Source organism: Nelumbo nucifera, chromosome 5 (genome assembly GCF_055504915.1).
Source record: "Nelumbo nucifera cultivar China Antique chromosome 5, China Antique-T2T, whole genome shotgun sequence".
In the NCBI taxonomy this organism is placed as follows: Eukaryota; Viridiplantae; Streptophyta; class Magnoliopsida; order Proteales; family Nelumbonaceae; genus Nelumbo; species Nelumbo nucifera.
The window spans coordinates 2194183-2209945 of record NC_142653.1 but is presented as its reverse complement, the minus strand read 5'-3'; the positions used below and the strand labels follow the sequence as shown (position 1 = coordinate 2209945).

General features: G+C 43.0%; 1 protein-coding gene across 3 annotated transcripts; it reads left to right on the top strand.

Annotated features, from left to right (window-relative positions):
- Positions 1–460: 460 nt before the first annotated feature.
- LOC104603737 (Pentatricopeptide repeat (PPR-like) superfamily protein) lies at positions 461–12793 on the top strand. 3 transcript variants are annotated; one of them, XM_010267837.3, is made up of 5 exons: positions 461–2287; positions 3038–3190; positions 3871–3942; positions 12100–12312; positions 12466–12793. In XM_010267837.3, exons 1-4 carry the CDS (start codon positions 548–550, stop codon positions 12208–12210), a joined length of 2076 nt encoding a protein of 691 aa, XP_010266139.1. In that variant the 5' UTR covers positions 461–547; the 3' UTR covers positions 12211–12312; positions 12466–12793. The 3 variants fall into 3 exon arrangements, with proteins under 3 accessions (XP_010266139.1, XP_010266140.1, XP_010266137.1); XM_010267835.3 differs by having other exon boundaries at positions 462–2287; positions 12427–12793; XM_010267838.3 differs by lacking the exons at positions 3038–3190; positions 3871–3942 and having other exon boundaries at positions 12427–12793.
- Positions 12794–15763: the final 2970 nt, after the last annotated feature.

The following is a 15763-nucleotide window of genomic DNA, read 5'->3' as shown; positions in this document are numbered from 1 at the left end:
GGACGGCGGCTGAGAAAAATGCGAACGGAAATCTCGTGAGGAGCTCATTCATGAAAATAGGTAAAAATGGTACATAAAAGAACGAAAATCATGGGAGAAACTCATTATAGCAGTTCATTCAAAACAAACGTGTCCCAAACCAAACGGACCATTAATGTTCTCCATTAAATATTTCAAAACCGCTGTTTTTATTCCCTTTTACCTAACTTCAGATGAGAAGACAATTAACAATATAAAAAGGATAGCTTGGACATATAAAAAACTTTAAACTGTTGGATGATTTCTTTTTGAAATTAACACAGAACATTAACACAAGGGTCTTTATAATTTACCCTTATTAAAAATAGTAAGGATACTGAAACGTTTCATAGGATATAGTTAGTTAATTTACACAGCCACTCCTACTTCTAGTCACGTGGATGGTTCTCCATGCGTCATCCTGGATCTCGATAAAATTTATCCAAAACTACCAAAACCATATCAATTCTTCCATCACTAAGGCAACAGTAGCAGTAGCAGCAGCAGTAGAAGGAAGGAGAAGAAGAACATGCTTCTTCTGCCCCCACTTCCTCCCACTCGCTTCCCTTCGATTAACGTCTTCTCCCCAAATTTGCGTCATCACCACTTTTTTCCGTTACCACCAATCACGCTCTTCACTACAGCAGTCACAAGCGCCACCACCATCGCTACCACTTCCTCTTCACTAGACAATTGCAATTCTCTTCACAACCGTCGCTACGATTTCGATCCTCTCATTCGATTCCTCTCATCCACTACCGCTTACTCTACCACCTCCGACACCGACTCCGATTCCGATACCGATTCTCCCACCTCTCTCGACCCTATCGAACTCCGCCTCGCCGAGTCCTACCGCGCTGTCCCAGCCCCACTTTGGCACTCCCTCCTAAAATCTCTGTGTTCTTCTCCTTCCACTCTCGAAACCGCCTACGCCCTTGTCTCATGGCTTCAGAGACATAACCTTTGCTTCTCGTACGAGCTATTATACTCTATTCTCATTCACGCCCTCGGCCGCTCCGACAAGCTCTACGAGGCATTCTTGCTCTCTCAACGCCAGATCTTAACTCCTCTAACCTATAACGCCCTTATTGGCGCATGTGCCCGCAATGACGACCTTGAGAAAGCCCTGAATTTGATGTCTCGGATGCGTCGCGACGGCTACCAGTCCGATTTCGTCAATTACAGCCTCATAATCCAGTCACTTACTCGCACTAACAAGGTGGACTCGTCGGTATTGCAGAAGCTATATGGGGAGATGGAGACAGATAAGATTGAGCTCGATGGGCAGCTTCTGAACGACCTCATTGTGGCATTCGCTAAGGCTGGGGACCCAGACCGGGCAATGTTCTTCCTAGCCATGGTTCAAGGCCAAGGGTTGAGCCCCAAGACTGCCACTCTTGTTGCTGTAATCGCTGCATTGGGGAATTTGGGCCGGACTGAGGAGGCCGAAGCAATTTTCGAAGAGATGAAAGAAGGGGGATTGAAACCGAGGACCAGAGCATATAATGCGCTTCTTAAAGGCTATGTGAAGACGGGTTCTTTGCGAGATGCTGAATCGATTGTGTCTGAGATGGAGAGAGGTGGGTTGTCACCGGATGAGCATACTTACAGTCTTTTGATTGATGCTTATGCCAACGCTGGCCGGTGGGAGAGTGCAAGGATTGTTCTCAAAGAAATGGAGGCCAACAATGTACAACCCAATTCATATGTATTTAGTAGGATATTGGCCAGTTATCGGGATAGAGGGGAGTGGCAAAAATCATTTTCGGTTCTCAAGGAGATGAGGAGCAGCGGGGTACGTCCTGACCGGCACTTCTATAATGTAATGATTGACACTTTTGGGAAGTACAATTGTCTGGAACATACGATGGCAACATTTGAACGGATGCAATTGGATGGAATTCAGCCTGACACAGTTACATGGAACACACTTATTGATTGCCACTGCAAGTCTGGGCGCCATGATAGAGCTGAGGAACTATTTCAGGCAATGCAGGAAAGCGGGTGCTTGCCATGCACCACAACGTACAATATCATGATTAATTCGTTGGGGGAGCAAGAGAAGTGGGAAGAGGTGAAGAGCTTGTTGGGGAAGATGCAGAGTCAAGGATTACTGCCTAACGTTGTCACTTATACCACACTTATTGACATTTACGGGCAATCAGGAAGGTTTAAGGACGCAATAGAGTGCTTGGAGGCCATGAAATCTGCAGGATTGAAACCATCCCCAACCATGTATCATGCCTTGGTCAATGCATATGCACAAAGAGTATTTTCCTAAACCTAAGTTTTCTTCATCTTAAAAGATACTTTTTTTTCGTCCATATTTATAGTAATTTCATTCATTAAAACCAGATGATTATGTTCTTCAGCAGGTATTTTGGTTACTCCTGAATCATAAATTAGGAAATGGTTGATTTGCTTTTATTGTCCATACGGGGAAGAAAATGGTTGATTTGCTATTAAATTGATTGAAAATTGAAGCCCAAAATTCCAGTGTAGAGCACCTCTGACTGATGGCACCAATCCTTTTGTATAATTTCAAGGGATTATGAGCATGTTTGATTGGTTAATATTGCCCAATTAGATGGTTCATAATGATCCATATCAGTCTATTTATGACTATATATATATATATGTATATAGTTTGGTTGGTGATCGTTTGTTACAATTGGCACAAAGGGGATGCCAGGAACCACAATCCTTCTGGTGAGAGTACACTGTGGTGTATATTTCCTCTCTTCATACAAGTTTTACTATTGCTAGAAAAGATTAACGACTTTGATCATAATATTTATTATTCTGTGGGACAACAATTGTCCAATAACCTAATTAATAGATAATCACCAAATTTCAGTAAGTTCTTTTTTTTGGTAAAACAAATTTCAGTAAGTTGAGAACATTAGGACAACTATCTTTCACAATTATAATGTCTTTTGTTTAGGAGAATATATATTTTTTCCATGAAGAGATTAGACTGTTGAGCAAGAAAACCAATATTACCTCCATCTGTTGACAGGGTTTGTCTGAACAAGCAGTAAATGCATTTAGGGTCATGAGGGCTGATGGCTTAAAGCCTAGTGTTTTAGTTCTCAATTCATTAATTAATGCATTTGGTGAGGACAGAAGGGATACAGAAGCTTTCGCTGTATTGCAGTACATGAAGGAAAATGTAAGTTGTTGATTTACACTTTTCCATAGTGATCTTTGTCCTGTTTTCTTTTGATAGCAAGCAGCCCCTAACCCCCCAAAAAGATAAGCACAATGAGATAACCTCACCTACCCCATCTTCAAGCAATTAGCTGATCTTCAGGCATGAACAAATGCCTTGATCTCTAGTGAAATTGTCTCCTCCCAAAGAAGAAGAGACTAATTTTTTTTTTTCACCTGGACCTCAGGTTGGATGGATGGATGGAGGGAGTCATCCACACTTCCTTTCTACCAATCATCCTTCATCCAATCCATCACTGCATCACCATTGGAATCTCCTTCAACCTCAGCCTCCTATCCGCTTTCCTCATTCTCTCATTCTCTGAGAATGTAAACATAATGTTTTTGAAATGAAGCGAGAGAGAGAGTTTCTCCCCAGCAGCCACTTCCAGTGGAACTGATAAATCCAACTCTCCAATAACAGGTCTTAACAGAACATCTAAAGTCCATGTCCTAAATAATGCATGGGTGATGAGACTTAACCTCCAGGCATGGCGTAGCCATCTGGCCTTCCCTTCAACCACCATTTTCTTAACCTTGTTGAGGCATGCATGTGTTTTTTTTTTTTTTTTTTTTTTTTGTGTGTGTGTGTTTTCTCTATCTATACACACCATTAAATTCTGTGTCCTCTCATATTATCAGGACTTGCAGCCAGACGTAGTTACATATACTACCCTTATGAAAGCTCTCATCCGGGTGGAGAAGTTTGAAAAGGTAGAAATTCCTTTCTTGCTCCTTTTTTTAAAGGCATAGTTTGAGGAATTTTAACCACTCTTTGTGAAAAAGAATCCTTATTTTACATTTTTTGATTTGTTCTATTTTCTACTTATCATAATGTCCCTCCCCAGACCCCGCATTGGTGGGAGCCTCGTGCACTGGGACTACTGTGACCCTGGTCACCAGACCCTGCATCTGGGGGTTGCCCCAATATAAGGAAAAGTCAGGCTAAATGGTTTGGTTATGCGTATAGAGGATTACTTACTTTGATAGTTAAGACTAATCTAATGCAGCTGTATGTATACCGTATACCCTTGGCTTCTCTGTCTCTCTCTCTCAGTTAAATTATTGACTGCAGTGAGTAGAGACAAGCTAGTAGAGATTACTTCTAGTGTGACCCTGGTCACCACTTCCTTGTGATGCCTAATTAAAATGGAGTCATGGACATGCCAACCTTTTGTTAAAATTCAAAACATCACATGATTTGCTTTTTGATTTCCATTTCTAGCACATCTGTATTTAATTGGAGGGTTGTGAGGAAGTGCTGTGACCAGATGTAAACTCAAGCTAAGGAGCCCCAACTGGAAAAACTCGGGGAGGATGGTAGTTTGGAAAGAACAAAGGATGTGGGCCAGACCTGTGTTGTTGGAGGGGTTCTGGAACAAGAACAAGGGGGTGAGAGAGGGGTTAAGTCTGAGAAGGAAGAAAGGGGGGTGGGTGGGAAAGCCAGAGGGGCTTTGGGGAGTAGGGAGAAGGATGCAGCGGAAGGAGTTGAAAAGAAGAAGTGGGGAGGAGAAAGGAGGTGAGTCAACTTTAGGAAGGGTGAGAGAAAAAGAAGGGATGGAGGGAGAGACAATGGTGGGGGTGGGAGGAGAGGGAATCGAAGGTGGTTGGTCAAGGAAGTTGCCAAAGAATTATGCCTAACAGAGGAAAAAATGTACAGAACCAGGCCTTTGGAAGATAATAGTGGGGAGGGAGAAGAAGAGGAGCAAGATGAGGTGGAATAAATGAGATGAATGTAGTTCAGGGAGCAATGGACTTGGATAAGGTAATGAAAACAAAGGTGGAAGTCAGCTAAATTTTAGGCTTATTTTTCTTAGGTGGAAACTCAAGGAGCGCGTTTAGAGAAGTGAAAGAAATGAACTTTAAGGATGATGGGTTTAAGGGAAAAGAAACTTCTGGTGGGGCCTGAAGGGGTTGTTGATTGTTGTGTCACCACCGATGGACTGGCGAGATTAGCAATTGTAGATAATCCATCTATTGCCATTCAAGGTAAGTTTCAGGTTGATGGGATGGGGCCGTTGATGCTTGGTGAGGGAGTTGTGGAGCTTGATCAGGAAAGCTGCTCTATTTCCAAGGAGTTAGCGGTGGTGACTTCAAAGCTTCCCTTAGCCGTGGAGGAGCAGGACAGGAGGGTGCTGTGTCTATCTCAGGAAGCTAATCAGGCCCAATCCTTGTCATGGGTGAGGAGTCAAAGTCCTTTGAGATCCAGCAGGTTTTGAAGGGAGTTGCAAGCATGTGTGAGTGGGTACACCAGAACATTAAAGACATTGGAAGATTTTTGGGTGTTTCTTTCGATGGTTATGAGGACGAGGTCATGGCATTGTTTATGGCCATAGAGAAAAGGAATGCAGGCGGTGGGGAGGACCTTAATGCCTTGTTGAAGCAGAATCCAAAACTAGCAAGGGAGTAACATAGGTTGGAGTGGACACTCAACGATCATCAGGGGAGTGGGAGGCCTATCGGGGGAGGGGGAAGGGAGATGGAGGCTCTCAAAGGGGTCACATTTTTCTCAGTCACTCATGAAGTTATTCTTTTGGAATGTAAGGGGACTGGGAGTCCTAGAGAAATGGAGTTCTGTGAAGGCTGTTATCCACAGGTGATCTCCTAATATTGTGATTCTACAAGAAACACAGAAAGAGGTGCGGTGTGATAGTTTAAATAAAGAAATGTGGAAAGGGTGGTCTTGTTGGTGGGTTGCAAAACCAACTATTTGTTTGTCTAGAGGAATTGTCATCATTTGGGATGCTGCTGTGGTTGAAATGGTGGATTAGATGATGAGGGAGTTTTTCTCTCAGTTTGGCTCAAGAATTTTGGGAGGAAATCTCACAGGGGTGTATGAGCCAGTTAATGGGGGAAGAAGATTTGAGTTCTAGCCTCTAGGCTGAGTTGGAGGAGGTGTATCTTTTATGATGGTGTGTGGGAGGAGACTTCAACATTGTTAGATATACCTGTGAGGAGAAAGGGGACTCATGCTTGTCGGTGGACATGCTGGAGTTTGGTGAATTTATTATTGATCACATGGGTCTTATAGATCTCCCTCTAGAGGGTGCAACTTTCACGTGGATCAATTTTACATCCAATTCATCTCTATCTAGATTGGATCACTTCCTTATTAATGGGGAGTGGGAGCAGGAGTTTCCAGACTTGGTGCAACGAGCTTTGCTGAGACCAATGTCTGATCACGTGCCACTTCTTTATCTGGAAGGTATTTCTTGATACCCAGGAGGCCAGGACCTTTCAGATTTGAACTCATGCCTTTTGCCTGGTTTTGTTGAAAAAGTGAAACAGTGGTGGGACTCCATTCCTTCCCTCAACAATCCAGAGAGGACTTTTTGTTTTAAGCTGGAGTGCTTGAAGGCCTACATCAAAGAATGGGCCCAGATGAACTAGGCTATGTTGCAGATAGGAAGGAGAGAATGCTAAATGCCATTTAAAGAGGTAGATGAGAAGGAGGCCGTGGGCACCCTCTTAGATGATGACATAAGGAGATCCCTTGTGGCTAGGGATGAGTTCTGCAAGCTTGCAAGAGTGGAGGAAATCTTGTGGTGGCAAAAGTCTAGGGCTCTATGGTTGAAAGCAGGTGATAAGAACACAGAGTTCTTTCACCAAATGGAAAATACAAGATGCAGGGCGAACTCGACCACAAGTATTAGGGAGGATGGGGATTTGTTGGAATCAAAAGAGGAGGTGGCTGAAGGTATACTAAATTACTACAAGCTTTTGTTCCCTGATGAGCAAGGGTAGAGGCCCCAATCGGATGGGGTGGAGTTTCAATGGTTAAGTGATGAAGATAGGGACTGGCCGGAGAAGCCGTTTGATGAAACAGAAGTTTTGGCAGCTCTCAAGGACCTCAAAGGGGACAAGACTGTGAGGCCTAATGGTTTCCCGGTGACTTTTTTATACTAATTATTGGGAGACCATCAAATCAGGTGTCATGGTGGCTCTTCAAGACTTTTATGTGACGTGTACTCTGTCATATGCATCAAAATCTACTTTCATTTCATTAATTCTGAAGTTGTAGGGTGCTTCCAAGTGCCAACTTGAAGGACTATTGCCCAATCAGCTTGATTGGAAGTTTTTACAAATTACTTACGAAGGTGCTGACTAACCGCATTCGAAGAGTGGTGAGAAAATTAGTTTTACCTTTTTTTTTTAAAGGAAGTTAACAGATTTCATTAAAAGAAATAGGGGGTACACATGAAGGTGTACGAGTACTAAACAGGGGTCAGGCCCCTAAAAATTACACAGGTAGAAATTTGTCACAATACAATGTCTCCAGTATAGCACCTAGTTTTGCTAATCCATCTGCAATGGCGTTTAAATCCCTTGGAATCCAGTACAGAGATGCGTTCTTAGAAGCCAATAGGTCCCTTGCCTCTGCTAGGAAGTGACTAAGTCTCCATGGTCCAGCCTCCTGTTTTCCTAACCATTTTATGGTGTTTGCTGAGTTGCCTTTGATGAAGAGGTTCTGAATGTCCAGTCTGCTGACTAGGCAATCCCTGTGAGAGCTGCTAACACTTCTGCCTTTGTAGAGTCAGCTATACCAATCGGTCCACTGTACACCCAACAGATGAACCCATTTTCGTCTCTTAAAGTTCTCCCTATGCCAGCAACTCCAGGGCTACCCGATGCACTACCGTCAAAACTTAGTCCAATCTCCTTCCCTTCTTATTGATGGAACCTTGGGGGTATGTGGGATAGAAGGGGAGGAGAACAGAAAGTTAACAACATTCCTGTTAAGGTCATTAACATTGATTCCTGTGAACACTTCTGAGCTAGAAGCCCACAAATTGCAGTGATAATTGATATGATGGATCAGCTCACTCTTGGATTTTACCTTGTTTTCAAACAACCGATTATTCCTTTCTTCCCAAATTCCCCATAGCACAGCAATGTAACACTATTTGCCAGTATACCTTACCTCTCTTGTTCAGACCTTTTTCTTGCCACTGGGAAATCAGGTCCTGAAGATGATTAGGAGCCACCCAGCTGTACCCAACTAGCTGTAAGAAGTAGTTCCAGATGTTGTTGGTTACCTGGCAGTGTATGAAAAGGTGATCAGCTGTCTTCCCCTCACAAAAACAAAGGATGCAGAAATGAGGAGAGATATAAAGTCTTCCAAGAATTTTCTTCTGCAGTAATTCACAGGTGTTTACTCGATTCTGACAGGCCTCCCAAACGAAAAAACACACTCTTGAGGGAACAGACTTACACCAGATCTTCTTGAAAGGGAAGACACAGTCCCGGTCTCTTGCAACCAGAGCCTCGAGGAAAGATTTGGAAGAGAACTCACCAACAGGGTGGGGTTTCCGGACACGGGAGTCTTGGGAGTTTGGGGTTCTCTGAGAGAGAGGAAGAGATCAGTTAGCTCACTAATCTCCGAGTCCCTTAAGGGTCTTCTAAGGCTCAAATTTATGTTGTTTTCATTGGGAGAAGTGGGGAGACACTGAGAGATGGTTGCTTCTTTGTTTAGGGTGAGGTTGAAAATTCTAGGATAAGATTCCGTTAAAGTGGAATTGCCCCACCACAGGTCTGTCCAAAACTTTACCTTACCAGGGTGCTTTTGTGGATGGACAACGGATCTTAGACGGGCTGTTAATAGCAAATGAATGTGTGGTTTCTAGAGTTAGATAGGGGGAGCCGGGAGTCATTTGCAAGCTCGAATTGGAAAAAAAGCATATAATCATGTAAGGTGGCAATTTGTAGATTAGATTCCGAGGAGAATGGGCTTTGGTGTTCTTTGGTGGAAGTGGATTGCTTGTTGTATCTCTGATCCAATGTACTTGGTGATTTTTTTTTTTTTTTGATATCTTTTGAAGGGCTACACAACGGGGGGTAGTCCATCCCCCAATCCAGGTGCAGGTGGGCGATTCCAAATCTCCGCTACAACCAGCAGGAGACCTTACCAACCACCTGGTTGGCACCTTGCCATGTACTTGGTGATTATTAATGGTGCCTTTGTTGATTATTTCCCTGGTGAGCGTGGCATTCAACAGGCTGATCCACTCTCCCCATTTCTTTTTCTCTCGTAGTGGAACCTTTGGGTAGAAGAGGGTGGACACACTGAAGTTTTTCCGTGGGGGCTGATGGGCTGAGAGTTTAGTTCGTTGATGACACCATCATTTTCACTAGGGAAAAGCAGGAGGATATGTTGTGTTTGTGGTGTCTTTTCATCTATTTTGAAGCTGTTTCTAGGCTGAAGATTAATCTACAGAAGATCCAACTAATCCCAGTAGGGGAGGTTCCCCATATAAATGAGTTAGCAGTCTCTTTGGGCTGTAGTGTGGGTTCATTGCCGACAAGATTCCTTGGTCTTCTGTTGGGGCAAGTTACAACTCTTCTTCTATTTGGGATCCAGTCATTGAGTGGGTCCAGGTTAGATTGTCTGGTTGGAAGAAAACGTATTTATCTAAAGGAGGTAAGCTGGTTCTCATACGGAGTGTGCTCTCAAGCCTTCCTACCTATTTTTTTTGTCTGTTTACAACTCCCTCTGGGGTGGTAAATTGCTTGGAGAAGATTGGGAGAGACATCCTTTGAGAGGGTCCTAAGGAGGAGCAGAAACTTCACATGGTAGCTTGGAACAAAATTTGTGAACCAAAGGAAGTTGGGGGTACTGGTTTTAGACAGTTAAAATCTATGAATAGGGCTCTCCTTTGCAAGTGATTGTGGTGTTTTGGTGAAGAACGTAATCAACTTTGGAGACAGGTGGTGGGGAGTAAATATGGTATAGCTCCCATGAACTGGGAAACTCTCTATCCCACTCAATCTTATGGCTCTAGTGTGTGGAAGGGAGTTAGAACCTGAAGCAGGAATTCGACAAGCATGTTAAGTTAAAACCTGGGAATGGAGAGCACATTTTCTTCTGGAATGATACTTGGTGTGGTGACAGCCCTTTGAGCTCTGTGTTCCAGCCTTGCATCAACTATCAAATTGCTGCTGATAGAAATTGCTCTGTTAGTAAGTGTGTTGACTGGGTGGGCAATCAGTCAATTTGGGTGCCTCAGTTGAGGACAAACCTAAATGATTGGGAGGTTTCTTTGGTGGAAGATTTTCTCAGCAAGTTGAGTGAAGTGTAGTTAAACCCTCAGCAGAAAGACTATAGAATCTGGTTGGGTGAAAAGTCAGGATGTTTTTCTACCAATTCTTGCTACAAATTACTACTGCTTGGCTGGTGTTGGATTTGGTGAGCTAAGGTCCTCTCTAAGACAATTTTCTTTTTATGGGCGCTGTTTGGGATATATTCAAATGGTGGACCAGCTACTGAAAAGAGGTATAGTGTTGGGCCCTCTATGTAGTTTTTGTGGAGAGAACCCAGAGTCAGTCAGCCACGTATTGCTACATTGCCCTTTCTCCTATGCTATTTGGTGCCATTTGTTTAGGATTTTTTGTAGATGTTGGGTCTCCCCCTCAAACCTGGATGTTCTTTTGTCTTCATGGAGGGCCCCAGGTTTCTTGCAGAAGGGAAAGATCCTTTGGGATTAGCTACCTTTTGCAGTATTGAAATGTCTGGAGAGAAATGCTCGGATTTTTCAAAGTAAGAGCTCCCCTGTGGAAGAAGTGACCAGCCATATTGATTGGACCCTCATTTGTTGGGCAAAGGTCTTGCCCCAGTTTGCTTCCATAGGGTTGAAGATTTTAAGGATGGATGGTGCTCCATTATTTCTTGAATGATGGCTACCCATTTTTTAGAAATGCAATACTGATTTTCTGAAACATCTGATTGTATAGCTTTTTGTGGTGGGATTTTGAAGGGTGGAGAGAAAGGAAAGTCAACTCTTGTTGAAGATTCCACACCAGTTGATGTGGAGGAGGAAGTTAGATTACTGAAAGATGAAAGGGCTGCTCTAAAGAAGGACGATGATGGGGCAGCAGATAAATGTTTGAGAAAAACATGGTTTTAGAGTTGGAATGGATTAATCATAATATCGAGGAGATGAAGAATTTTGAGGCTCTTCCTAATGCAGTAAGGAGATTCAGACACCAAAAAAATAATTGGACTGTTCCAGTTTCAAAAGCGTTTGCTAGACTGAAGGGGGGATTGTTCAGGATTGGTCTCAACCGAAGGGGAAAGAAGAAAAAAGAAGAAAAAGAAAGAAATTTCTGTTTCAACTGCTGGAGATTTGGAGTGAGTGGGCAATGTTCCTTCGTTTTTGTGATGTGGGATTTTGTTTTTGGGTGGTTTTTCTTGTTTTGGTTGTTGGGTGGGTGTGCTGGGGGTTTAAATCTCTGAGTTGGTCGGTTAGGGGTTGTTTGAGTTTTATGTGGGTGATGTCTTTTGAGAACCAGAATCAAGTGCTGTGTGGGTTCCTTTTTGTGGGCTTATGGGGCTTGTGGAAGTCCTAATGCCTTCTATATCAGCCAAAATTTGACCTGACACAATGTGCTTAAAATTGTCTGATTAATACTAGATTGCCATAATGAAATCTGGAAATGCAAGTGTGAAAGCCTACTAAGCTTTTGAATGAGATTAAAGGCGGACAGAGATTAGATTAAAATTGAGGGAGATGTTCCATAAATGAGTTTGAGAACATTTGAAGCCTATATCACATGGCATGATGGCCTACCTGAATATACATAAGAGTTGGACTATGCCTCTATACTCAGAAATTGTGGTCAGGCAAGTCAGAAACCTATGCACGAATCCATGCCTAGAAACCTTATCTAAATCTCTAAACCAAGGTGACAAAAAAATTGTAGTTTTGCTGTTTTCATATGTGCTAACTTGAACAGGATGAATATCCATGCCTAGAAACCTTATCTAAATCTCTAAATCAAGGTGACAAAAAAATTGTAGTTTTGCTGTTTCCATATGTGCTAACTTGAACAGGATGAATATCTTTGATAATGTTGCACTAATGCTTAATGTATCAGGTTCCGGCTATCTATGAAGACATGATTCTGTCTGGCTGTACTCCAGATAGAAAAGCTAGAGCAATGCTGCGATCTGCTCTTAGATACATGAGGCAGACATTGAGAAGATGACAGAGAATACATGAGAAAGTCCAGAAAAACAAATTTTGACGATTTTTCTATTTGGTTTGAGCTTCCGAATGCACACAATCTGAATATAATCCACCATTTGAGGTTGGTAGCCATGCGTCTTTCTAATATATTATACAGATAGGTCCATGTATGAGGTTGGTGAATCCCCATACATAATGATCTTTATTGGGCAATTTATCCTTTATTTTCCTGCAGGATCAATTGATTCACATTGGGTTCTTATGATGATCTCAGACAGAATTCGACATTTCAACTTCAAATACGACTCTTGTTTCCAGGGAAAGAAAAGAGGATGCGATACACACCCCAAAAATCAAAATACAAATCTGAGCATTTGTTTGTTTTTGTCTTACACCTGTTAGATACACATGCATGTACATGACCCCAGTACTTGACACCATCTTGTATCATACGGTGGAAGAAGCAGCAAAAATACTGACTTCTGATCAAGTGGTCATGTTATATCATACAATGAAAGATATCACTGAAAAAAGTAGCATCTTCTAGTTTCGCATGAAGACTGACATGATTCGTACTTGTATGCTGTTCTTACTATTTCGAATAACTCTATCCTTACCTTTTAACCTCCGTTAATATTCCATCAAAATCCATAAACACGTGATGTCACATGACGTTTAAAAATTTTTAAAAACCCAATTCCTCCCACAATCATTAATCCCGACTTCCGAAGCTTATTATCCCTCTCCCATGTCTGCCAGAGCACCGACTGGCCACCGCCTGAGCAACAATGAAAGCTTCTATACAGACGAGACAAGAGGAAGAGGGGGAGTTAAGCACACACACAAAAAAAGAAAGATTCTGTACAGACGAGACGAGAGGGAGAGGGGGAGTGCTCTTAGTAGGGGATTTAGTTTATGGGGTTTAGGGTTTTCTATCACAATTGCACGGATTTGATTCAGTTGTCTTCGAGCAAGAGAATAGAGAAGCTTTGCAAGCATGCTAATTTTTTTTGCAGCTTAAAATGTAAAGCTGAAGAAAAAGTGGAACCCATTAGATGATGGATCTCCATCTCTGAAATCAGAAACCAAGAAATGACAAAAGCGAACGCACATTTATGAATGAACCCCTGCAAAATTTCAGTCGATTCTTAGTTGGAAAAGGCCATTAAGCTCCGCCGTTGCTTTGCTGTGTGTTTTGGTCGGACCAAGTGACGAAGAGCAGTGGCAGATCTGCCGGCTTTCTGAGAGCTTCAGCAAGACGAACAGCGGAGATCCGCCGCTTGGTCTGGCCAAAATGCATGGGAAAAAAAGATAAGGGCAGGTCCGCCGCTGTGAAGAGCAGTGGCGGATCTGCCGGCTTTCGGAGAGCTTCAGCAAGATAAACAGGGGAGATCCGCCGCTGCTCAATCTGCCGCTTGGTCTGGCCATAACACAGGAAAAAAAAGAAAAGGGCAGATCCTCCGCTGTTCTCTGCCGATGGTTGCCGTTGTGAAGAGCAGTGGCGGATTTGCTGGCTTTCGGAGAGCTTCAGCAAGACAAACAAGGGAGATCCGCCGATGCTCGATCTGCCGCTTGGTTTGGCCAAAACGCACAGGAAAGAAAAGAAAAGGGCAGCTCCGCCGCTGTTCTCCGTCGGTGGTTGCCGCTGTGAAGAGCATTGGCAGATATGCCGGCTTTCGGAGAGCTTCAGCAAGACAAACAGGGGAGATCCGCCGCTGCTCGATCTGCTGCTTGGTCTGGCCAAAACGAACAGGAAAAAAAAGAGAAGGGCAGATCCGCCACTGTTCACCGCCGGTGGTTGCCGCTGTTGCCGGAGATGTTAGGATTAGATCTTCTGTTAAAGAGAAGGCCCTGTTTCTGTCGCTTCTGGCACAACGATCACAGGGGTTCACATCAGTGGGTTGTCTTCGATTTCAGTGGAAGAAGAAGAACAAGAGGTGGGAATGAAATGGTGGAAAGAGGTGCTGCTGATGGTACATGGAAGCCATTAAATGGCGCCCATAGGGAAGTCATGAAATGTTGGAAAGCTGTCCCCCAGTTGCAGCGACCGCTATGGATGGATGGCGCTCCTCCCTCTTCTCTTTCGACAGATGGGGTGAGTGTCTGAGAGGAGTTAATTAAATCAGGGACAAAAATATACTTTCACATAAGGGTAAAATGGGTATTTAACTTTTCCGTTCATATTTAATGATTGAGGATACATTTAGTCAATTATTATAAACACTAAATATACACTTAATCAATTTTAGGGTACACTTACTCAATTAACTAAATCATAAGAATAGTTTTAAGAAATTTACCCTTTACTGAAAGACCGGAGAGAAGGTCTGAGAACGGAGGTTGAGAGAGACCAGAGAGCGGAGGTCGGGAGAGAGATAGAGACAGGCGGAGGAGGAGGTCTGAGAACGGAGAAAGGAGAGAGAGACCCGAGGCAGAGGGGGAGGTCTGAGATGAAGGCTTGAAAGCGTGACTTTTGATGACGCTCTAGGAGAGGGCGATTGAAGTGGGTGACCGTGGGAAGGTACGCCTATTCACTGTGCGGATTTAACGAAAAACTGTATGGAGCAGTTCATCGATTTCGCTCTGTAACCTCTCTTAGTTCCCATTCTTCATTTTTTATTTCATGCACATGCGACCAATGATTTTCCAGCCATTTGAGCTGTTTTCGATTGGAATCTCGCCGGACTCTGGATGCTTGTATTCCAAATTCAAACGGGTCTTCATCGATCTACTTATTGTGCCTGTAGTTTCCAAGAAACAGTGGTCTGTTTTGATCAACCAAAAATCTTCTCCATCATCTCATCTCGCTGCTGACAACCAAAAATCCTCTCAAGCCCAATTGCAGAACAACAACCATAACATCGGAAGCCAAAAAAAATTGGCAAACTGTGAGCATCAGGCCGTCAGCATATCATGCCGACTCTTCAATAGATGGGGAGGCCAAACAAGAATTTGCAAGCAAGCTCTTCTGATTTACCCTAAAATTAGACAAATCATAAGGGTAATTTAAAAAATTTACCCCAAAATAAAATCTAAAAGCAATCCCAAATGAAAATTGAACCGGAAATCATACCCTATTCTCGCCCACATACCACTGGTTTTATGAGACTATGGAAATGACCTGGGTTTTTATGGCATCATGAAATTACGCAAATAAATTGACTACTTCGGTTTGACCAATGAGACGGAGCCCGGAAAGATTTAGGTTGACTGTAAACGTGGAATGGAGTGAATAAAGTGCTCTTGATTCTCGCTTACATATAAGCCTCGAAGAAGAAAGGAACAAAAGGAAAAGACTACTATTTGAATCTCCAGTCCCAGGCATGGTTTAAAGTATCGGGGGTAGGCAAATAAGAGGAATTTAAGATATCTGTAAATTTTAATTAATAGTTGCTAACTTCTCTCGCTGGTTGTAGCACAGGCTTGGGAGTTGGGATCAAATACTGTGGCTAATTGGGGGGGAGGTACGGGTACTGGGGGATTGGTTACCTACTAAAATGTTGTCGAAAGATGGATATTGATTGAATCTAAGCCTTTATCCAAAAAAAAAAACCTAGCAATGGCCCATCTTT

What these genes read in the sequence shown, in the direction of transcription:
- LOC104603737 (XM_010267837.3), top strand. Translation starts at nt 548, where the DNA reads ATGCTTCTTCTGCCCCCACTTCCTCCCACTCGCTTCCCTTCGATTAAC. An exon ending in TCAATGCATATGCACAAAGA is followed by an intron (nt 2,288 to 3,037) that starts GTATTTTCCTAA and finishes ATCTGTTGACAG; the next exon opens with GGTTTGTCTGAACAAGCAGT. An exon ending in GGGTGGAGAAGTTTGAAAAG is followed by an intron (nt 3,943 to 12,099) that starts GTAGAAATTCCT and finishes TTAATGTATCAG; the next exon opens with GTTCCGGCTATCTATGAAGA.